This window comes from Melopsittacus undulatus, chromosome 1, assembly GCF_012275295.1.
Source record: "Melopsittacus undulatus isolate bMelUnd1 chromosome 1, bMelUnd1.mat.Z, whole genome shotgun sequence".
Lineage (NCBI taxonomy): Eukaryota > Metazoa > Chordata > Aves > Psittaciformes > Psittaculidae > Melopsittacus > Melopsittacus undulatus.
In genome coordinates, this window is record NC_047527.1 from 97,165,155 (window position 1) to 97,187,308 (window position 22,154).

At 65.0% G+C, this 22,154-nt stretch overlaps 2 protein-coding genes across 6 annotated transcripts; one reads left to right on the top strand and one right to left on the bottom strand.

The window, feature by feature from the left end:
* Positions 1 to 334: 334 nt before the first annotated feature.
* Positions 335 to 19,042, bottom strand: SLC4A2 (solute carrier family 4 member 2). 4 transcript variants are annotated; one of them, XM_034060920.1, is made up of 24 exons: positions 18,778 to 19,041; positions 18,082 to 18,156; positions 11,173 to 11,316; positions 8,159 to 8,327; positions 7,847 to 8,082; positions 7,587 to 7,702; positions 7,224 to 7,453; positions 6,353 to 6,489; positions 6,058 to 6,238; positions 5,836 to 5,971; positions 5,513 to 5,696; positions 5,266 to 5,380; positions 4,993 to 5,177; positions 4,690 to 4,903; positions 4,383 to 4,607; positions 4,097 to 4,245; positions 3,764 to 3,958; positions 3,458 to 3,685; positions 3,235 to 3,324; positions 2,342 to 2,508; positions 1,914 to 2,167; positions 1,480 to 1,649; positions 1,207 to 1,380; positions 335 to 1,100 (listed from the first exon to the last, which is right to left on the bottom strand). In XM_034060920.1, exons 3-24 carry the CDS (start codon positions 11,230 to 11,232, stop codon positions 1,020 to 1,022), a joined length of 3,696 nt encoding a protein of 1,231 aa, XP_033916811.1. In that variant the 5' UTR covers positions 11,233 to 11,316; positions 18,082 to 18,156; positions 18,778 to 19,041; the 3' UTR covers positions 335 to 1,019. The 4 variants fall into 4 exon arrangements, 3 of the variants coding, with proteins under 3 accessions (XP_033916811.1, XP_033916802.1, XP_033916806.1); XM_034060911.1 differs by having other exon boundaries at positions 7,587 to 7,714; XM_034060915.1 differs by lacking the exons at positions 18,082 to 18,156; positions 18,778 to 19,041 and adding an exon at positions 16,071 to 16,280 and having other exon boundaries at positions 7,587 to 7,714.
* A 110-nt stretch (positions 19,043 to 19,152) lies between these two features.
* On the top strand, positions 19,153 to 21,966 carry CDK5 (cyclin dependent kinase 5). Of its 2 annotated transcripts, XM_005149839.3 has the most exons (12): positions 19,153 to 19,272; positions 19,373 to 19,461; positions 19,537 to 19,604; positions 19,822 to 19,882; positions 19,969 to 20,025; positions 20,144 to 20,239; positions 20,440 to 20,514; positions 20,608 to 20,704; positions 20,787 to 20,856; positions 21,005 to 21,065; positions 21,136 to 21,216; positions 21,334 to 21,966. In XM_005149839.3, exons 1-12 carry the CDS (start codon positions 19,236 to 19,238, stop codon positions 21,418 to 21,420), a joined length of 879 nt encoding a protein of 292 aa, XP_005149896.1. In that variant the 5' UTR covers positions 19,153 to 19,235; the 3' UTR covers positions 21,421 to 21,966. The 2 variants fall into 2 exon arrangements, with proteins under 2 accessions (XP_005149896.1, XP_030905562.2); XM_031049702.2 differs by having other exon boundaries at positions 21,005 to 21,216.
* Positions 21,967 to 22,154: the final 188 nt, after the last annotated feature.

A 22,154-nucleotide genomic window follows, 5' to 3' on the forward strand; every position in this document is an offset into this window, starting at 1 on the left:
GCAGGGGAAGGGGTATGATTTGGGTGTAGGGGAGTCTTTGGGTTCTGGGGATGAGGGGTCCCACGCTGCCCCCCCCCCAGCCCTGTCTGCAAGCATTGCTGCAGCGGGGCCTGGCCAGGTCTCCTGGCAGCTTTGGGGGATCCCTGTGCTCCCAGCACTGCTGTGGGAAGGGAGGGCTGGGCCTGGCCCCCACTGTGGGGTCCCAGGAGCCGTGACAGACCCTGCAGGGCCGACGGTTTGCACAGGGGGGGCTGCTCCCTGGGCCCTGAGCCGGGAGGAGGGAGGGGGCTTGGGAACTGGGGGGTTAAATTTACAATAAAACCGGTGAAAAGTGTGCAAAGTCCATTCTGTTTATTAGTACAAGGCAGCAGCCGGCCCCCAGCCTGCGCTGGGCACAGCACGAGGGGACCCCCGGCCCGGCAGCTCGGGGCTCAGGCACTGGCTCTCTGCCATGGGGGTCCCTTTGGTGGTTTGGGGTCCCCTCAGTAGCAGCTCCTGGTGCCTGGGATGCTGCTGCCTGTAGCCCTGTCCTTATGCAGCCATGGGGCAGGGGTGCATGGGGCTCCCCAGTGCCTCCAGCCCCAACCATGTGGGCACCCCTGGACCTGGTGTGCTAGTTATACAGCTGTTTATTGCCATTTAAATTACTCTGTTAAATAAAACACAGTGGGATTTAGGCAACACCTGATTGTCTGGTGGGAGCCCAGGGCTGGGGGCTGCAGAGAGGTTGGGGCCAGGCCAGGACCTGCAGCTCTGCTGGGGGTAGCTGGGGGGCTCTGCCCCATGGCAAGGTCAAGATGTGCCCCGAGGGGACCAGGGGCCCTTCATGGTGTGGGAGGGCTGCGGGGGTCCTGCCGGGGCAGGGCTATGCACCAGCATCTCTTTGGCAGGGTCCCCCAAAGGCACGGGGAGCGTGGGGTGCCCATCCAGGCTGCCCCCAGTCCCTTGCAGGGCAGCAGCACGGGGGCCTGGCTGGGCACATCCCTGCAGCTGCAGGTGGGTTCACTGCTGGCACATGGTTACACCGGCATTGGCATTTCGTTGTACTCATCCACACCCTCCCGCTCGTCCAGGATGGGCTCAGCCTCATCTGCGTCCAGCTGTGGGGAGATGGCAGCTGAGCGGGCACCAAGGGGTCCTGCCATCACCCACCAGAGCATCCGTGAGGATGAGGGATACAGTGCGGGACATAGAGTGGGTACTTACACACTTCATCTCCCGGTCAGTGAAGATGCGGCTGAGCAGGCACATGCGGAGTGGCACCGTGAGGATGAGGATGAAGGGGAAGGCCAGGGAGGCTACGGTGGACATGACGGCCCAGAGCACGGCCAGGCACGCCAGCTGCAGCCCAGTGAAGAGATGCATGCGCAGTGTTCGTACCTGCATGGGGGCAGCCATCAGTGCAAGTCAGACCCCTGCATCCCCCTCCAACCCCAGCACAGCTCCCCACCCCTAGGACAACCCCTGCGTCCCCCTGACCTTTTTGACATAGGTGACATCAGGGTGGTGCTTTGGGGGCATCAGCAGCAGCTGCAGGCGCTCGTAGAACTGGATGCCATTGAGGGAGGTGATACCCATGTAGAGGAAGATCCCAAAGAGCACGGCCAGCGGGATCTGCCGCAGCAGGTCCCCAATGACGATGGACAGGCCTGTGACAGAGCAGGGTCAGCCACACTGCTTGGCCCACTCCTCCCTGCCTGGTCACCTGCCATGGCCGTGCTTGGCGAGGGTCCTGCGTCACTGGTGCCCATGCAGGACAGGATGGCCACGACACTTAGGGCTCAGGGCACCCCAGCCCTCCTCGTGCTGCTCCCCCACCACCACAGCTCCCCACAGCTGCCTGGAGCCCCCCATGGCCACACAGGATGGAGCAGGGCTGGCAGGGGACGCGCAGCAGTCAGGGATGTGCTTACCCACGAGCACAGCCACCAGCAGCCCGGTGACCCGCTGCTCCTTCACCTCCTGGATCTTGGGCTTGTCCCCAGGTGCCACAGCCTTGCTCATGACGGTGAGGGCGTTGGCGTGTGTGACAGAGCGCACGGTGGCCGCGGCGAGCCACGGCAGCCCAAACAGGGCGAAGAAGCCACCCATGGCCACAATGAGCAGGAGGTCAAGGTGGAACCCAGAGCCCTTCTGCAGCATCCGCTCCTTCTTGCTGATGATCAGCCTGGGCACAAGGGCAGATTATCAGCATGGCTTGACAGGGCTTGGCATGGCACAGTGCAGCATGGCACAGCTCAGCAGGACATGGAATGGCCCAGCTCAGCTTGGCACAGCACACCCTGCCCCATCATGCCCTGTGCTGCCCTGCAGGGGCCCCAGACCACCCCGCTGTGCTCACGTGGTGATCTGGGTCTCCATGAAGATGAGGATGAAGACGAGGATGGCGGGGAGGCCACTGGCCACCATCATCCATATGGGGAAGTCACTCTTCTCACCCAGGGGGTTGATCACCCAGCCCCGCTTGTCCGGGGCTGTCACCGAGAACCCGCTGGGCACGCTCAGCTTCTGCAGGAGGGGGCGAGAAATTCTGGGGTCACACACAAGCTCTGCCCCATAGCTCTCCCACAGCAAGTGGTGCTGCGGCATGGGATGAGCCATGGAGGCACTGGGACCTGCTGCAGCCAGGCTCAAAGGGCTCCCAGCAAAGTGGGGAGAGGAAGACAGGCTGAGAGAGCTGGGCTTGTTCAGCCTGGAGAAGTCTCAAAGGACACCTTAGAGCAGCTTCCAGTGCCTACAGGGGCCAACAAGAAAGCTGGAGAGGGGCTTTTGACAAGGGCAGGTAGGGACAGGACAAGGGGGAATAGCTTTAAACTGACAGAGGGGAGACTGAGATGAGATCTGAGGAAGAAGTTCTTCCCTGTGAGGGTGGTGAGGCCCTGGTACAGGTTGCCCAGAGAAGCTGTGGCTGCTCCATCCCTGGCAGTGTTCAAGGCCAGGTTGGATGGGGCTTGGAGCAGCCTGGTCTGGTGGAAGGTGTCCCTGCCTGTGGCAGGGGGTTGGAACTGGATGAGCTTTAAGGTCCCTTCCAACCCAAACCACTGATTCTATACTTCTATGAAAAGCAAGATGCTGGAGGCAGAGGTGGCCAAGAACCACAGCAGCCATGGTGGGGACAGTGCTGCAAGCGCCAGGAGCCACTGACCTGCACACAGCATGCAGCAGGCAAATGGGTGCCAGGGGGTGCAGGGTGGGGGAGTTTTGCCCCCAGGTTGGGAGGTGTTTGGTGCTGACCTGTGTGTAGGTGTCCTGGATGCTGTAGTCCACCAGCACCATCACCAGGATGGCAATGGGCACCCCAAAGTCCCCGATGAGCCGCCGGATCTGGGGGAACAGCAGCATCAGCCCAGCCCCAGCCCCACGGCACAACTGGCCCCAGCTCAACGCTGCCCCCAAAGCTGGGCTCACCCCAGGACCCGAGCAGCGCCCGTGCTGCCGTCCCGCCTGCCCCACGCACCCGTCCAGGAAAGAACCAGCTGTTCTTGAACTTGCGCAGGAAGAAGGCAATGAAGAAGGTGCTGGCCATGAGCACCAGCGAGAGCAGCGCCGTGTTGGGCTGCCCCGTCACCTTGGCTGCGGTGCGGCTGGCGGTGCTGTTGGCTGGGGCTGTGCTGCTGTTCCTCCATGCCTCTGCCTCTGAGACATTGGCCTGCACGCAGCCGTGCAGGGGATGCTCCTGGAAGATCTGTGGCACAGCAAGGCTCAGGCCGGTCCCATCAGCCCCCACCCCAGAGACACCCTGGTCCCAGCTGCGTGGACTCACCTTGGCCAGCTTGGAGAAGGTCTCATAGATGAAGATGAGGGAGATGAGGAAGGCGAAGATCTCCTGGGTGAAGCGGGAGACGAAGCGCACCAGGAAGCTGCCCTCGAAGGCCACCATGACCAGCACGATGAGGATGAGCCAGAAGCCGATCCAGACGCGCCCCACCAGGTACTCCAGGCCATTGGAGGTGCAGAACTGCAGAACAGACAGACCAGTGTCAGCAGAGCTGGGGCAGAGCCCCAGGCAGTGGGAGGTGCAGTGGGGCTGAGGGGTGATGTCTGCCCTACAGCAGCGGGAATGTTCCCTCCACCCCCTCCAGTCCCCAGGCCTCACCGTGAAGAAAGCCTCCTCAAAGACAAGCAGAGGCCCTGAGAAGCCGATGATGAGCAGGGGCTGGGCGCCCAGCAGGCAGAAGATCACACCCTGCAGCGATGTGGAGATGATCAGCTCAGACACCCCGATCAGGTCCTGCGTCTTCTCCCCTGCGGGCAGGACAGGCTCAGGCACATCCAGCGGGACAAGGTCCTTCATCCCCAGCATCGCAGCCCCACAGCTCATTCCTGCTCCCTCCTGCAGCACCCATGGGGCAGGACACAGCACCCACAGCCCCAGCACTCACCCAGCAGCCCTCCGAAGGTGATGGCTGGTGACAGTGCAGCAAAGTAGATGAAGATGACAGCTGCAATGCACTGTGGGTCCAGTGCATCCCTGAAGTCACTCAGGTACTTGGGGTACCGCCGCTGCACGTCCCGGATCAGCCCCCCAAAGGGCCGGCCCGTGCGCCGCAGGGGGTCATCATCCTCCTCCTCACCATCGCTCTCCACCACCTTCAGCTTTAGCAGCGCTGCACCCCACAGACAGACAGACAGACAGTGAGACCCTGACAGCTGAGGCCCTCACCCTGCCCCATCCCGTGCTGCTGGCACCTTTCTCCTCGGGGGACTTGGGCTCCAGGAGCAGCCTTCGCTCCTGCTCCTCCCTCTTCTTCAGCATCTCACGCTGGAAGTGGGCGACGCTGCGCAGCAGCTCCTCACCCTGCACCTCGGAGGGCGGCAGCACCACGCTGCAGTCCAGGAACTCATTGATGGCATTGAGGAGGTCGTGGCGGTCGTCAGCCAGGTACGCAGCCTCGTGGAATTGCTGGCGTGGGGACAGTGGGGTCAGGGTGCCCATCCGGGGATGCTGCAGGTCCCTGAGCACTGTGGCCCCAGTGGGGATGTGGCTCTCACCTTGTCAGACATGAGGGTGGAGATGGAGCGCCCAATCTCGTGGTAGTCCATGTGGGTGCTGCTGGGCCCCAGCAGCACGAAGAGGAACCGCACGGGGATGGGCACCTCCAGCACCGAGTCCAGCTCCACCGCCTCCTGCAGCCGCACGAAGGCCATGGTGGGCTGGTCCAGGAACTCCACGCAGCCTGTGGGGCACAGGGGGCCATGGTGAGAGACCAGCATGTGGTCCCCAACCCCTGCCCACCCTGCCTGCCCCCTGCCACCCCTCCGTACCCACAAGCACCACCGTGGCCTCAGCATTGTCCGGGATCTTCTCCAGCAGCTTCAGCTCGTGTTTAGACTTGGAGCGAGTGATGCCAACTGGGGGGGTGGGGGTGAGGACCTCCCTCTGTGGGGACAGAGGAACAATGTGGCAGGGGTGAGGGCCCCTCCCGAGGATGAGGAGTGATGCAGGCAAGGAGGAAGGGCTGGGGATGGTGTGGCACAGCCAAGGTCTGGGGACAAGAGGAGCCGAGCTCACCTCTCGCTCCACATCGACCCGTGTGTCATGCTCCACGGCATGGCCGGCGATGAGGGGATCGGTGACAGCAGGCTCACTGCCCTCAGCCACATGGTTGGTGCTGTGGTGGTGCACGAGCAGGGAGCCCAGGCTGCCCGCAGAGATGTTTCGGGGGAAGGAGAAGTCCTTCTCATCGCTTGGGTGGCTGTGAGACAAAGCCAGAGCTGTCTGAGGTGGCTCAGGCAGAGCTATCCCTGCCAGTGATACAGGGACAGCGTGGACCCCAAGGCTGCAGGGAGCAGAGCTTGCAGGGGGGCCCCTGGGCCGGTGCCCCCCATACTAACCTGTGCTTGAGCAGCAGTGCCCGCAGCACATTGGCACGGTCCTCAGCCCGGATCTGGTCAGTGATGACCATCTGCTCCACCACTTGGTGAGCCACCCCCGGCAGTGTCTTCTGGTCCAGGTCAAGGAGCACAGCCCCTGGGCAGGGGAGGGGGGACTGAGACAAGAACAGCCGGGACCCCCATGCCCCCCAGTGTTCCGTGGGGCTGCCTCTGCCTCCCTACCATGGGACAGGGTCTTGCGCAGCTCCAGGAGGCTGCGGAAGGACAGGGAGGCCACATGTGGCTTGCCCCAGCGATCTGTCTCCTCCTCCACGTCCTCCTCGAACTTGATCCAGCGCGCCGTCTCCTTCCACTGCAGCTCCTGGTTCTTGTCCACCACCAGCTCGTTCAGCTCCACAAACACCTGACAGCACAGCCAGGCCAGTCAGAGCCCCCCCAGGCAAGATGCACCCATGCAGGGGCTCCCCAGCACCAGGTCCCCCATCCCTGCCCAACATCCCACACTGGGTCCCCGCACCTCGTGGGGCTGCCGGTCCTGCTTGCGGTGCCGTGTCATGGGCTCCTTGTGGTCCTTGCTGACGTGGACAACCTGCGCCTTGGCACTCTTCCGAACGAGATGCCGGCGCACCCCCGGCACGTCCTCGAAGCGGTGACCTGTCAGGGACAGGGAGGATGGTGATGGTGGCGGGAGGGTGACCTGCGGAGCTCACAGCCCTGAGCCCAGAGTCCCAGCACTTGTCATGGGGAGCCACAGGCTGGCAGCCAGCCCAGGGCAGCTTGAAGCAGAGGGAACAAAGCCAGACAAGGACCATCAGAGCCCCAGGGTCCATGATCATGGCACTCAGTGTGCAGGGAGGTGGGGATGGGATCTGTGCACCGGTGAGGGCTGTGGCACTGGGGGGTCACCCAGTTGCTGCTTCTCTGGTGTCAGTGGTGACAAGCAGGAGCAGAGGTGGCTCCTCACACCAAGGTCAACCCAGATCCCTGTGCCAAAGGTTGTGTGTGCCCATCCGCATGGGACCCTGCTGCAGGCAGTGCTCCCTGGGGAGCTCGGAGCCCTGTGAGTCCCAGAGCTGCAACTCGCCAGGGGCTCGTGAGCACCCAGGGGTGGCACCACCGCTGCCTCCAGCTGCAGCCACCAGACACTAGCTCCTGGCCATGCTCCATGTGGATGCAGACCTGGCCCATGCCTGGCACCCCAGCAGTGGGTCCCTTGCAGCCATATCCAGCAACTAGAGGGGGGCCAGAGCCTGCACCCAGCCCGGCTCTGCTTCAGCAGTGGGGTGTCCCAGCCCTGCCCAAGCCCCATGAAGCATACGGCTCGGCCCCAGCTGCACCAACAGCCATTGTCAGCACAGTCCCTGGGGTGCAGGGTGCCCCCCACTCACTCTTCATGTAGTCCAGGTCAGCAGAGGCCAGTGTCTGGGCCTCCGACTCGTCTGTCGGCATCTTCTGGTACCGGTCCTGCTCCGCTCCGGTCATGCTGCCGATCCGCCGCCGCTCATGCAGGTTGTAGCTGCGGTGCCCCAGCTGTGACTTGGGAACAGGGCGACCGGGGGAGCCGGCCTCGGTGGTGGTGGCTGCTCCCTCCACCGCTCCTCCCTCCTCTGCACTGGGGCTGCGAGGCAGGCACCCACCTCAGAGCTGAGCCCCCATTGTGTCCCCCAAACCCACTGTGGGGCAGCCAGAAGGGGCTGCCGCCCCCAAGCCCCAGGCGAACCCTTGCGCTGCCCAACCCCAGCCCTACTCACCTGCCTGCCTGGGCTTCCCTGGGGGATGTGGACCCACGAGGGTTTGGGGGAGACCCAGGCAGCTCCGGGGGTGTCACTGGATCCTCTGCCCCCCGGTGTTCAGTCACCTCATCCTCCTGCAGGAAGAACTGAGACAGGGCATGGGAGGGACTGGCTGCTGTAGAGCCATGACCCCTGGCCACAGGCACCATCAGCTCTGGCACCTTGGCTGTGCCCCTAAAAGCTCCAGAGCTGCCCCCCGCACCCAGCCCTGGCCTCACCTGCACTGCCTCAGGTGGGCCGGGCTGTAGGAGCTCCTCTGCTGACCTCTCCGTCTCTGTGTCACACACCTCATCCTCATCCTCTTCGGCCTCCTCGATGGTGGGGGTCTCACCAGGGACAGAGGCACGGGCGTGCTTCTTCTTGACCTTTTTTGGCACCCCCTTCTTGCGGCGGGTGTCCGGGGGTAGGTGTGTGGACAGCGGGTGGTGGATGTGGTGGGATGACTGGCGATGGTCTGTGGGGGACAGCACGGGGTTGGTGCCCTGACCGCTGCCTGCCCGCTGCCTGCTCGCTGCCCCAGCCCCACTCACACTCGAAGTCCTCCTCGCCATAGCTGCGCCCGGCTTCCTCTGCGTTGCGAGGGTGCGCGTCGCACAGGATCTCCTCGAAGCGCTCCACACCCAGTGCCTTGTTCAGGTCCTTCTCCTCCTCTTCCTCCCCAAACACAGGCGAGCCAGCGCCCAGCGCCTCCTGCTCAGGCTGTGGAATGGCACAGGGCTGAGTGGTCACCCAGCACCACCACCTGCCACACCACCAGCCCCCCGTGCACCCTGATGGTGACTCTCTGAGGTCCCCAAAGGCACTGCACCCAAAGGATGTGCAACTCTCTGTGCCCCTGCCCAGAGCACCCCCAGCCTCAGCACTGCACTCCAGTGCTCTGGTCTCCCAAAAAGTACCCTAGCTCCCAGTGACCAGCTCCCTGACCCACATCTCTGGTGACACATTCCACCTACATGTGCCAGGGCACCCCAAATGCTGCGCTTCCCAGTCAGCCCTGACCCAGCACCTCAGTACCATGCCCTGGTGCAGTGCATCCTTGTGCACCCCCAGTGCCATGTCTTAGAGCTGTGCACTCCCAGCCAGGCACCCCCAGCACTATACCCTGCTGCCGTGCACCCCTATGCACCCCCAGCACCCTCAGTGCTGTGCCTGCACCTCGTACCCCAGACCTTACACTTGCGGTGCCCCGGTGCTGTACCTCCACCCTAGAGCTGCTGGATGCTGCTGGAGCACCGCAGCTGTGGGTGCTGGGGTGCAAGGGGGGGACTCCCTGGCTGGGAGGGGCAGGATACTGATGGTACAGGGAGTGCGGGGCTGCGGAGATGGGGGGTGCAGGGGGATGGGATGTTGGGGGGGGCAGCGCGTCCCCGCCCGTCCCTACCTGAGTCATGGCGGAGCCGCGCTCCCGCCGCAGCTCCCGCAGCGCTTTATCGGAGCGGCGCGGCCCGGCCCGGCCGGGGATGGGGGCGGCGAGGGGGGGGTGGACGGGGGGCGGCGGCTCCTTCTCCGGCCTCGCCAAATATTGACGGAGCCGCCCCGCGCCCGCCTCAAGGTGACAGCGGCCCGCAGAGGGCACCGGCTGCGCCCGCAGCACCAGCGCCGGGCCCGGGAACGGACCGACCCCCCCGGCAGAGCTCTGGCCCCCCGGGAGCGAACCGACCCCCCGTCAATGCACGGCCCCCGGCACGCACAGCCGCACCTCCTCCGGTGATGCACCGGCCCCCGGGAACGCACCGACCCCCCCGCCGAGCTCCGGTCCCTCCGGGAATGCATCGCACACCCCCTCCCCTCCCGGCACTGCTCTGACCTCCGCAGCAGTGCACGGCCCCCAGGCCCTGCTCCGGCCCGCCCCCCGCCAGGCAATGCACCATGCCTGCCGGCACTGCACCGACCCCCAGGGATGTATTAACGCACACACCCCACCCCCCCCCAACGCACTGACACACCCCACACCCCCCCTGGTATCGCACGGCTCCCCGGGAACGCACCACACCGGATCTGCTCGTGGCCGCACAGTGACCCCCTCCCCGGTGCGCACTGCATCCCCCCTTCGGGGATGTAGGGGTCGGGTCGGCAGCTCCCGGTGATGTACGGCCACCCCCTCCCGGTAAAGCAACCCCCGTGCTGGCACGTTGCCTCCCCTGCTTCCCGGCCCCTTCTGGGGCTGCATTGTCGATGCCCCTCCCGGTCCCCCAGATCTGCCCGTAATGCTCACAACAGAGGGGACACCCCCTGCACGGCCCCTCTGACCCCCGGGATGAGGTAAGTCCCAGACCCCCGGGTGGGGAGATATGGGACTGGGGGCACCGGGAGAAGTGGGACAGGGAGGACGGTGCCACCCAGTGGTGGCGGGGGTGGGGATGGGGGCACCCCGCTTACCATGCCCTGCTGGGGACACCTGCAGGCAGCAGCGGTGAGATTGCCATCCCCCGGGGGACAGCCCTATAGCCCCCCGTACCTCGGCACATCCTGGCCCAGGCGTCGAGTCCTTGTCCCCTTCCCCACCATGTGATGACCCCAAAGCCCCCAGCCCAGGATGGGGCACCACAGTGGGGTGACAAAGACCAGGCAGACCTGTGTGGTCCCATCACGCCCACAACCCCATGGTGTGAGGCTGATGTGTGAGCTGCACACCATGCCCCTGCCATGGCCCTTCCACTACCTCCAGCAACCCCCTCACAGCACCCCATGGCCCATTGCACTGCACCCCACAAACTTGCCAGTCTCCATCCCCAAGCTCCATTAAGGCAGCTCCCCCAAAAAAACCTCCCTGTCCCCATACCGCAGCCCCAGGTTCCTGCCATCTCCAAAGTGACCTTGAACTCGCTACTGTAACCTCGCTGCACCTCCCCACCTCCCCCATGGCCTGGCTGCTCCAGAGCAGTGCTCACAGTGACACCCAATGCCACCTCATCCCCAGCCTGGATTACCGAGCTCCTCCCAGGCCAGCTCCCCTTCCCAGGGCAATGCCCCATGTTCCCGGCATGCTCCTTCTCCCACGGGACACCCAGGCCCAGCTTCAGCCCTGGGAAAGGTGGAAATGTGTGCTTCCAGATGAGGGATGTGCCAGCCCAGCAGCCCAGGTGAGGCCGCGGCTTACCCGGGCATCCAGAAGGAAATCCATGGGTGACGGAGCCGTGAGGAAGGGGCCGCAGGTCCCATTGCCGGTCACGTGCGTGGCAATGGGGACTTGCCCAATGGCACCAGGCAGTCGCACAGCGCGACGCAAAGGGTTAATCATTAACTCTGCTCCGGGAAGCCCCATGGATCCACACCGCGGTGCTGGCACCATGGCACCACACACATGGCACCATGTGCGGTACTGGCAGGGCTGTGCCCTGTCAAGGGCACCCACCATTGGTTCAGCCTATCCTGGGGCGGCTGCTGTGCACGGCTGTGCAGTGGGGCAGCACCCCACGGCACAGCATAGTGGGAGGGCCGTGCCATGGCACCCCTCACCCAGCTGGGCAGCAGCAGGGGTACAGCCCCCCAAGTTCCCTCCCCAAGCAGCCATGGGGTTGTGCCCACCGCAGGCAGCACTTACGCTCTGGAAGGCAGAGGAGACGATGTGGTGGATCTCAGAGGATACCTGGGAGTGGGTCATGGTTCTGGCGCGGTGCCCCGGGAGGCCGGCTTAGCCCTTCTCCTTCTCACGGGGGCTCAGGGGACGCTCTCGGGGCAGCATAACCTGTGGGCACAGATGGATGCTCAGGGGGATGCTTCAGCTGGGAATGCTTCAGCCGGGGATGCTCCGAGGGACTGGTTCACAGAGTGCCACCGCTGCACCGAGGTCTGCCTGGAGGAAAGCACTGAGCTGGCCCCAGGCTGGTTTGTCTTGGCTGACGGCAGGAGCAGGAGAGCAGAGGCCAAGACAAACGCCAGGAGGAGAGCGGAGCCGGGATAGCGGGAGGGGGCCCGACGTCCGCAGCAGGACCCCAGGCATGAGCCCAGCCCCACAGGGTGCAGGCAAAGAGCCAGATCCGGGAGGGCAGCATCCGCAGTTGACCCTGCTACAGCTCCCAGAATCCCCATCCCGGCCCCCCACACCTGCCCACTGTCCATTCTCGCCCCACACTTGCCCCTCAGCAGCTCCCCGGGCACCAGGCTGACTCCTCTGGCACTTGTATGCCAGGTTTATTGCCACAGGAGGTGGCCCCACGTGATGGTAGGGACTGAGGAGGGTGGTGACGGATGACTGCGTCTCACATGGGTGGCTCACCATCCCCATCCTCGTCACCAGCATCCCTTCTGCCATGCTGGCCCCCATGGGCATGATGGCTGTGGCCAGGCTCAAGGAGCTGTGGACTCACTAAGTCCGCAGCTCCTTGAGCCTGACCGCAGCCCTGGATCATCCCTTCTCCTATGTTCCGTGCTACCGGACTCCAGCTGCTCCCTAATCCCCGCTCCCCTTCCAGAGCCAGCACATCCACATTCCAGCCGAGTGAGTGCAGATTAGCTGACCTGCCACACCGCTCTTCCAGGGCACCTGCCAACCAGAGCTGGCAGCCAGAATTCCCCCCCTTACTCAGACAGGGGAGCCCCCCACACCCCATAGGCACCTCATAGCTCCATGACCCTCACCATGGCACAGGTAGCAGAGAGCTGATCTGGCAGAGCTCCAGTCTCACCAGTGCATCTAATGCACTAGAACTCGGGGGGAATTAGCTGGTGCCTTTGCTCCCCCTCCTCAAATGGAGGTGGGACCCTCAAACTGCCTGTGCTGGGTGACTCAATGGGGGTGCTGTGGGGTCTTCTCTCTGCACAGGGCTCCTCATTAGCTGCATCCCCTTCAGACCTAAGGACCTGAAGACTGGAACCAGCAAGGGCTCCATGGTGCTAGTGAGCAGCTACGGGGAATGGGGGGCTTTGAGGCACCGGAGAGGGGTGCAGAGCCTATGAAGAGGATCAGTAGTGTTGGACACAGAGCTTTTTGTGCCATCCTGGCCAGACCGCAGGGGGACCCACTGGCATCACTGCTGTATCAAGCTTCCTGTAGGCTGGTGCCCCCATCATTCCACCCATCCCTAGGCCACCCTGGCCAGCAAGTGCCAGGGGTCCAACATGGGAAGGCACTCATTGCTCCCGGCCTTAAGCAGCTTTTTGGGTTTAATCCCACTGGCAGCTCACGGGGATTAGAGCCCCGGGAACACACTTGGGATTGTTCTCTGGGAACACCAAGCTGGGAAGCAGCCCGAAGCCACACTCTCACCACCTCTCAGCATAGGGAACCTAGGTCCTGGCCCATGACTCAAAACCAGGAGCTCCCAGCCTGCTGACCCTCGAGGCACCACCAACCCATAGCCCCCACTGCCTCTGTGGGTCCCAGCAGGACGGTGCAGAGGGCACACGGTGCCTCGGAGCCCGTGGCCTGACCCTGCTTGGAAAGGGTGACGGGCACTGGAGGGGGGAGGACAACTTCTGCTTTCCATGGTGGCAGTGGTGGCTGAGTCACCCGGCAGGCACGACTGGGCAGCCGGCCGGGAGCGGCACAGCGGCTCTCTCGAGCCCTGCCGAGAGGAGCCTGGAGCCAGCCCGCACCGGGAGCTCCCGCGGCTTCCCCGGTGCCCGCCTGACCGCCGTGCTCCTGCCCCCGGGATGGGGGCGGCGAGGGCACAGGTCCCACGAGCCGCATGTCGGTGCCCAGGACGGCTGCGGTGCCAGCAGCTCAGCAGCTCCGGGCGCAGCCACGGGGCGGGAAGGTCGGGGCTGCACGCACGGGCCATGCCGACGGGAGGACTGAGGTGTCAGCGGCACCCGCGCCCCGAGCGCGGCCTCTCCGGGCCGGCGGCCGAGCACAATGGCCCCTTGTGCAGGGAACAGGCCGCGCCGATAAGCGGGGCAGGTCCGCAGATACCTCCACGGGCTGCCAACGCCGCACCGCTAATTACCGGCTGGCTCCGATCAGCGCCTGTGCGCCAGCCGGCTCGGCGGCTCCCACCGCTGCCGGAGTCGCATTCCTGGGACCAGCCCTGGCCTGCCTGCCTGATCCGCTGAGGCGATTAGAGGGCCCGGCCCCACGCCCCACACCGCTATGGGGGCTGACCCACAGGGATCGTATGCTCCCGGCACTCTGCTGCGCCGGGACCCACCGCCGGCATCGTACGGGCTGGGAGGAGGAACCGGGCTACAGTGGGTTGAGCAGGGTGGGAAGTGAGACAATGCCACAACCCGGGCAGTCTGTCCACACCGGGCATCCCCCTCAGCAATGCTGACCCCAAACCTGCAAGGGGTGCAGGGGCCAACCGAAGCCTGATGCCTAGTGCTGGTGCCACAGGAACCCTGCTGCCATGGGCAGCACCACACCTTGTCACCCCATGAAACCTGGGCTGGGACAGCAGCGGCAGGAGCAGGTCCAGAAGTGGGATCTCACACACACAATGTGTCAACAGCTGGAGGTTGACAGTGACCACCGCACCACAACTTGCCAGCAGCCAGAGCCACATTTGCCACCCCCTGCCTGTGCATGGCCAGGTGACATGCAGAACATGCCGCGTTCCTCACCGGCCCTCCAGCTGGCAGCCACCCCCAGGGACTGCTTGTGCCCAGTTTCCAGGCGACAATGGACAGGGCTGAGCCTGGTGCGGGCCAGGCTGTGCCCATGACTCCAGGTGGACATGTCCCAAGCCCCAAAACCTGCCTGTCATGGTGAGACCCATGGAAGGGGGGAGCCAGGTTCCCTGGCCATGCAGCCTAGCACCAGATGGGGCTAGCTCCCCCAGGAGGGGTCTGTACCCCCACACTTGCCCCACTGTTTCCTTGCTAAAGAACCATACAATCACAGAGTCACAGAATGGTCTGGGTCGGAAGGGACCTTAAGAACCATTCAGTCCCAGCCCTCTCCCACAGACAGGGACACCTTCCACTAGACCAGGTTGCTCCAAGCCCTGTCCAACCTGGCCTTGAACACTGCCAGGGATGGGGCAGCCACAGCTTCTCTGGGCAACCTGTGCCAGGGCCTCACCACCCCCACAGGGAAGAACTTCTTCCTCAGATCTCATTTCAATCTCCCCTCTGTCAGGTTAAAGCCATTCCCACTTGTCCTGTTCCTGGTCTGGCACAGCCACACTCACTCCACTGCCCCTTGGGGTCCTCACATCCCATGTGTGGGAACCACAAGCCAGTTCTGGCAGAGCCACCCAAGCACTGGCACTGCCCTGAGGCTGCACCAGCATCTGCTCCCCAGTGGTGCACCCAGACTCTGCACCACTCCCTGCACCACTGACCAGCTCCGGCCAGCACTGCCAGCAGTCATGGTGGCCACAAACTGGATCCCCACCTGCATGGGCAGAGCTCAAGCCCCAGCTCCCTGCACTCCAAAATGGTCCTCAAGGCTGGGGTGCTGGGGGGAGCAACAGAGTGCCCCAGCTCCCCTGCCCACTCCTGAGGACCAGAGTGCAGGAGACCACCCAGAACCCCTGCAGCCCCTCCCTTCTTGGGCAGCACCCATGCCCCATGACTGAGGCTGCCAACTGTGGGTTGCTCCAGGGGATCCTTATGGCATAGTCCAGCTGCTCCCACTCCCTCCTGCCCAGCTCACCTGCTTGCTCTGGGACACCCCCAGGAGATCCCGCTGCCCCGAGAACCTTCTGAGTGCCCACCCCATAGGGGGAGCTGGGGCCCCGCACACCACCACCACCACCACAGTGGACACTGTAGGATGGAGCTGGGCTGGGACACGGCTGCCCACAGCACTGCTCCCACCCAGGCAGAGATTTTCTAGACACTGTAACTTTAGAAGCCACCACCAAAAATATCCTTCCCTGTCCCCGTACTATGACCTCGAAACCGCCGGAACTGGGAGATGAATCACGGCACTGCATAGCTCTGTACCCACACCCACACCAGTGCCACCCCAGTGGGGAGGGAGGTGACAGCCAGGGCAGACATGGACATCCCAGTCCAGAGCTCCCTGATGCCTGCCAGCCCACCGCGATCCCTCTGGCCAACCCTGGAGAGGCCAGGACCCCGCGCAGCATCAGACCCACCGTGTGTCTCTGCCCATGGCAGGAGGGCTGGAACTAGATGATCTTATGCTCCTTTCCAATCCAAAACATTCTATGATTCTATGTGGCACCACAACCCAGCACGGCACCCGACCCCGTGCGTGAGGCTCCTGCCGAGTGTCCCCACCACTGTGTCCATCCCAGCCCTGGGAAGGGGCAGGCACAGCTGCCCCTCACGGGGGTCTGCTGCCCCTATGCCACGGTGCTGGGCTTCATGTACCACCCCGGGGACACCCACCAGCACTGACCACTTGGTCCTGGTGGCTGCTGTGGGACCCTGTCTGTGGGGTGAGCTGGATACAGCCCCACACCAACACCCATGGCAGGGCTGAGGGCTCTGCACTCACCCACCGCAGCTACCAGGGAGGTGTGAGCCTGGATGCACCGTTCCCTGTTCCCCACCGGCCCTGGCCCCGGCAGGCAGCTCTGCCCCACTCACCCCATCACCCGCCGACCCGGCAAGGCTGCGGCTCCAGCTGTGCTCCCGCTGCCGCGGGCTCCCCACGGAGACTGCCGGCCCCGTGTCCCCGGGATGGGGACCTGCCCCAGCAGGGAATGATGCGAGACCCTCGTCCAGCGCGACCCCTTCTCCCGTGCGCCACCCCGCGCAGCCTGGTGTGGGGCAGTGCGCAGCCGTTCTCTGCCCCACTGTGAAGAGCTGCCGAGAGCCGGCCGCTGCCGGGAGTTTTTATACCGGCGCAGGAGAAAAAAAACTCGGCAGCGGCAGCAGCGCTGAGTCTTTGTTTCGGCAAGCCTGCACCAGGCCACTTTATCCAAACAGAGCGGCAGTGCCAAGTCCGGGAACGGCTCCTCGGGCAGCCACACCTCTGCACCGCGGCTCCCGCTGGGCACGGGGGCAGCCAGCGGCGAGCGCCGGCAGCCGGGAATGGCCAAGCGCCAGCGGAGAGGCCGCGCTCCTGCCCCATGGAGCAGCCAGACACGGGGGGACGTAGAGGAGATGCAGACCCCAGCCCCACGAGTGCGGGCAGGAGCGGGCGTGAGGGCTTCTCCTGCACCGCACTATGCTCAGTATCCCCCAAAGGCAGTGCCATACACGAGGGCTGTGGGGCAAAAGGATGTGGGGCAGAGAGTGAGGAGGAGCTGGGGGCAGCCCCTCCTCGGCCCCGGCGCCCCTGGCAAGCCCCAGCGCGGCGTCCTCGGGCAGCCAGCCCAGTCCCTGCGGCCACCCGTCCCCTCTAATGATAGGGGTGCGCTTGAGGGGGCTGCGCCGGAGATGGCAGCCAGACCCCCTCAGCCCGCACGGGGACCCGGCCAAGCAGCAGCTCCCACGGCCCCCTCCCTTCCACCGGATGGTGTCCCCGGGCAGGGGGTCACGACGTGACCACCCCCGTCCCATTCCTGAGAGCCCTGTGTCCACCCCGAAGCTCTCACAGCTCACTGCAGCAGCACGGGGCACAGCGCGGCAGGGAGAGGAAGCGAGATGCGGGGTGTCCTTCACCAGTGCAGGGACCCCTCGGAGCCGACCCCAGAATACACCTTCACCTGCAGACACCCACAGCAGCACAGTGGCATGAGGGGGGGATGAGGCCCGAGGGGGGGGGGCATGATCTCTGGGGGGACATGAGGCCAGGCAGGACATAGCACCCGAGGTGGAGAGCAGTGAGGGGCACAGGGCAAAGGCCACCCAGCACAACCCCTGCCCGGGCTCAGAGCCAGTCTAGCTCCTGGCCCCCAATCCCCGTGGATGCCGGGACGGAAGGGCTGCCCACAGTGCAGTACGGATACCGGTGCCAGGAGGGTTGTTAGGACAATCACATCCCACGCTCCTGGCAGGCGCTTGAAGCGGTGCAGTGACCCTGAAAGGCATGACACCCCACGAATCCCACAGTGGGACCCTGCAGCCAGTGCACAGAGCCACTGCATGGGGGGGAGGGCCAGGGCATAGACCCCTCCTCACAGCCCTTAGACCACCAGGAAGCTGCCAACACAGTTTCCTCCAGGAACAATCCAGCGCCCTGACGCTGGTTCAGAGACCACGGGGGTCTCTCCAGCAGATGCGTGGGACAGCCCTATCTGCTCTGTCCGTGTCCGTGCCTGTACCAAGCGAATCAGAGGCTGCCATGGGCGCTCCTGGTGTCCCCCAGCCCTGTTGCCCCCTCCCCGTGGGCTCAGAGCAGCGCGGTCCCCGCTCCGGAGCCATGGGAGCCCACACCAGTGCGGAAGTGGGAAACCAGCGGGGGCTGGACCCATGCCCGGCGTTGCTCAACCCCTGGCAGCGTTTCGCAAGCGGGCAGCGCTACTCACCACCCAGCACGGCACATGGCGGCTCCTGGCAAGCACCGCGCCGGGCAGGCGCCAACCCCTCGGAGACAGCTCTGTGCCACCCCTGGGGACACGCCTGGATGGGGCAGAGCCACAGGATGCTCCCTGTGCTTGGAGGGAGCCGGTGGTGTGGGATGGATGGCTGCTCCCAGCCTCATGTTTCTCACCTGCCGAAAGTTGCTGCCGGGCTCAGAAGCCGGGAGGGAAGGGCATGGAGCTGCTTCGTGTCGTGCCGGTACCCACTAGGAAATAAAGAGATGCCAAGGGCTGAAGCACAAGAGCTGGGTCCAGCAGAGCCTCATGCGCGGGTCCAGCCCCAGTGGCACAGCTGGTGCAGGTGATGGGGTGAGGCCGGGGTGCGACGCCCCGGACAGGGGACCGTGGACCCGGGTGCAGGTTGGCAGGAGAGGGTGCAGGAGTCCCAGGGGTGCCCAGAAGTCCCAGGAAGGTGTCAGTAGTCAGCAGTGCTGCTTCCTCCCCTGCCGAAGAAGCTGGGGGACCCAGGAACGTGCACTACGGAGTCCCAAGGACCCCTCAGTCTCGGACCGAGCCCGCCGGGATACCAGAGGTGGCAGCGGGGGAAAACGGGGGCGCGGCCGCGCCGGTACTCGTGGCCCCAGGAAGAGCCGCCGGGCCGGTGCAGCTGCTCCACGGTCCCATTCCGGGATGGGGGGGGAGGCGGGACCGGGGCTCCCGCAGCCCGTCGGGCCGTGCCAGCACGGGACGGAACGGGACAGACGGGCAGGGGCTCGGAGGTGAGCAGGGAGCGGGACTCGGGCAGCACAGGGACCGGACCAGACCGAACCGGATCGGACCGGACGGAACCAGCCCCGCCACCTCCCACTCCTGCTCCCACCGCTTACCGGAGAGTCCCGCCGAGCCGGGCGGGTCTGCGCGGCCCCGCCGGGAGAAGCGGCAGCGGGAGCGCGCCGGGGCGGGGCGGCACCGGGTAGGTCGGCACCGGTCCCGGCTCCGGCACCGTCTCTGGCAGGCGTGGTCACCGTTTCTCCTCCAGCTCCACGGGAGTCCCCGTCGCAGCCGGGCCCTTTCCGCAGTGCTCCGGGGCGGGAGAACGGGCGGACCCGGGGATCGAACCCGGAACCACTGCGGGCGCGGGGGGGTTGGGGGAGAAGGTGTGGCGGGGGCGTGGCCAGCGAGGAGAGGTGTGGCGGAGGGGGCGTGGCGGGCGCAGGGGATGCCGGGAGGTGTGGCGGAAGAGGCGGGGCTGCCGCGGGGGCTACCGGGAGGTGTGGCGGCGGTGGGGACGGGACCGGCACCAGGGACCGGGGCCAAGAGCGGGGCCGGAGCGGATCGCGGCGCGATGCAGAAATACGAGAAGCTGGAGAAGATCGGGGAAGGTGCGGCGGGACCGGGATGTGCCGGGTGCGGGACGGGTGCGGGAGCCGGCAGCCCGGTGCCGGAGCCTGGCGTGGCAATGACCCGTTCGCCCGCCCGCAGGCACCTACGGGACCGTGTTCAAGGCCAAGAACCGGGAGACGCACGAGATCGTGGCGCTGAAGCGGGTGCGGCTGGATGATGACGACGAGGTGAGGGGATCGGGGACCGGCATCCGGAGCGGATACCGAATCCGGTTCCCCCGCATCACTCCCCTCTCTTGGCAGGGAGTGCCCAGCTCGGCGCTGCGGGAGATCTGCTTGCTCAAGGAGCTCAAGCACAAGAACATTGTCAGGTAATGGGGGCTGTGAAGGTGGCGGGGGCTGCTTCCCCTCGAGTCCTGCATCCTTCCCTCTCCAGACCTGCATCTCCTTCTCCAGTCCTGCATCTCCCTCTCCGTGGTCCTGCGTCCTTCCCCCTCTCTGGTCCTGCATGTCCCCTCCAGTCCTGCCCTCACTGCCTGGGCTCAGGTCCCCCAGTTTGGAGCCTCAGGGTCCCCCTTCCCCTCGCAGGCTCCACGATGTCTTGCATAGTGACAAGAAGCTCACCCTGGTCTTTGAGTTCTGTGATCAGGTGGGTGCCAATGCCATGGGGGGCCAAGACCAGGCTGGGGTCGCTGCTTCCAGTCCCTGCAGCATGTCTCTGCTCGCTTTCTCCAGGACCTGAAGAAGTATTTTGACAGCTGCAATGGGGACCTGGACCCGGAGATCGTCAAGGTGCATCCAGGGGGGCTCTGGAAGCCCTTAGGGACCCAGTTGCACCATCACCAGCTGTCACAAGAACTGGCCTGACAGGGCCGATGTGTCCCACTCAGGACCGTGCTCTTTTCCACAGTCGTTCATGTACCAGCTGCTGAAGGGCCTCGCGTTCTGCCACAGCCGCAACGTCCTGCACCGAGACCTCAAACCCCAGAACCTGCTCATAAACAGGGTGAGCGCCAGGGCTGTGCGTCTGTGTGAGGTGTAGGTGGCTGTCTGTCCTTCTGCCACTTGCCACTCTGTCTGTCCCTCGTGTTTCTGGTCAATGGGAAGAGACGAAGGAGGAGCGGCTGCCAAAGGGTGGGCAGCAGGACGGGGTGTCCCCTGCTCCATCTGCTTCGCTGTCCTGCTGATATGGCGCTTTCACTACAGAATGGGGAGCTCAAACTGGCTGACTTTGGCCTGGCCCGGGCCTTCGGCATCCCTGTGCGCTGTTACTCAGCAGAGGTGAGCTGGAAGGTGTACCCATTGCCTTCTCCTGCCCGGGGTGCTCGGTTCCATCCCACAGCTGGCCCAACATCTCCTCCTCCCTCTGCACAGGTCGTCACGCTGTGGTATCGGCCCCCGGACGTGCTCTTCGGCGCCAAGCTCTACTCCACCTCCATCGACATGTGGTCAGCCGGCTGCATCTTCGCAGGTAGTGTCGGCGCAGGGGGCTGCAGCACAGGGGGCTGCTGGGGCTGTGCGGCCTCGGGACCCATCTCCTCTCTGGCTCCTAGAGCTGGCCAATGCGGGGCGGCCCCTGTTCCCGGGGAATGATGTGGATGACCAGCTGAAAAGGATTTTCCGATATCCTTCCAGTGCCACAGGAGGGGGGCAGCCCCTCTTCTGTGCAGGGGATTGAAGGGGGCTCTGCCGGGGTTAGGCTGGGGGGAGCTGGGCATGGCTGACTGTCACGCTGGCTGCAGCGGTGGCCCTTGACCACTGTTGTGCCCACGCTACTGGGAACCCCCACGGAGGAGCAGTGGCCAGCCATGGCCAAGCTGCCAGACTACAAGGTGAGGCAGGGGCAGGTTGGGAGGGCTCAGGGCCAGGAATGGGGTCTGGGTCTCACCTCTCCATCCCCAGCCATACCCCATGTACCCGGCCACCACCTCCCTGGTCAATGTAGTGCCCAAGCTGAATGCGACCGGCCGGGACCTGCTGCAGGTGAGCCTGCACTGCAGGGCCTTTGGCTTCTCGTGGTGCTGCCCTCTCCCCCTGCAGCCCCACAGCTTTCTGGGGGGCCTGTGGTTCAGCCCCCCCCACCTCACCTTCTTCCTGCAGAACCTGTTGAAGTGCAATCCGGTGCAGCGGATATCGGCGGAGGAAGCTCTCCAGCACCCCTACTTCACAGACTTCTGCCCCCCATAAGGACTCCAGACACCCACCCAGCCCCACGCTGAGTGGGAGGCAGCACCCAGCTCCCAGCATGCTCCGGGCAGTGGTGGGGAGGCGACAGCCCCCCACGGCAGCTGGTGGGATGTGAGGTGAGGAGCAAGGTGCCAGCACCCCAGAAATACAGCCCCCCCATTCCCCTTGCCCTGTATTTATTAGGTTTTTAACTCAGCACCACCCCGGCTGTGGGACGCTGGAGTGGCCTCCCCAGCCCCGTGGTGTGGCTGGGGCTAGCCCTGGGGCTGCCCCCAGGCGCATGGAGCCCCCCCAGGGATGTGGGACCATGGTGCTGGTGGAGGGGCAGGACCCTCTGGGACCAGGCATGGGGACCCCGAGGGGGGGTGGGACGCCCTCACCCCTTCTCTCTATGCTCCTTCTCGGCCCCACCCCTGGCATGGTGAGGGTCCCGGGTGCCAGCTCCCTTGGGAAGTGGGGGGACACCCCATTTCTTTTCTACCGTGCTGCTGTACGTGGGTGATTGTGAGTGTTTGTTACCTCCATAAAGAGCTTCCCCCTTCCCAACGCCTGCTTCTCCTTCTTGAAGCACTGGGGACCCCCCTGCCACCAACCCTGTCCCTGTGTCCCCCCCAGGAGCACACAAGCCACAGCTTGGGGCAGTTCTTTAATGGGGTGGGGGGCACAGCAAGAGGACTTGGCATGTACAGCGCAGCAGGGAGGGGGGCACGGGCGCAAACAGCACATGCAGGTTC

What these genes read in the sequence shown, in the direction of transcription:
- SLC4A2 (XM_034060911.1), bottom strand. Translation starts at nt 11,232, where the DNA reads ATGACCCACTCCCAGGTATCCTCTGAGATCCACCACATCGTCTCCTCT. An exon ending in CCACCCTCATGTCTGACAAG is followed by an intron (nt 4,904 to 4,992) that starts GTGAGAGCCACA and finishes TCCCCACGCCAG; the next exon opens with CAATTCCACGAGGCTGCGTA. An exon ending in CCTTCTCCAAGCTGGCCAAG is followed by an intron (nt 3,686 to 3,763) that starts GTGAGTCCACGC and finishes GCTGTGCCACAG; the next exon opens with ATCTTCCAGGAGCATCCCCT.
- CDK5 (XM_031049702.2), top strand. Translation starts at nt 19,236, where the DNA reads ATGCAGAAATACGAGAAGCTGGAGAAGATCGGGGAAG. An exon ending in GCTGGAGAAGATCGGGGAAG is followed by an intron (nt 19,273 to 19,372) that starts GTGCGGCGGGAC and finishes GCCCGCCCGCAG; the next exon opens with GCACCTACGGGACCGTGTTC. An exon ending in TCTTTGAGTTCTGTGATCAG is followed by an intron (nt 19,883 to 19,968) that starts GTGGGTGCCAAT and finishes CGCTTTCTCCAG; the next exon opens with GACCTGAAGAAGTATTTTGA.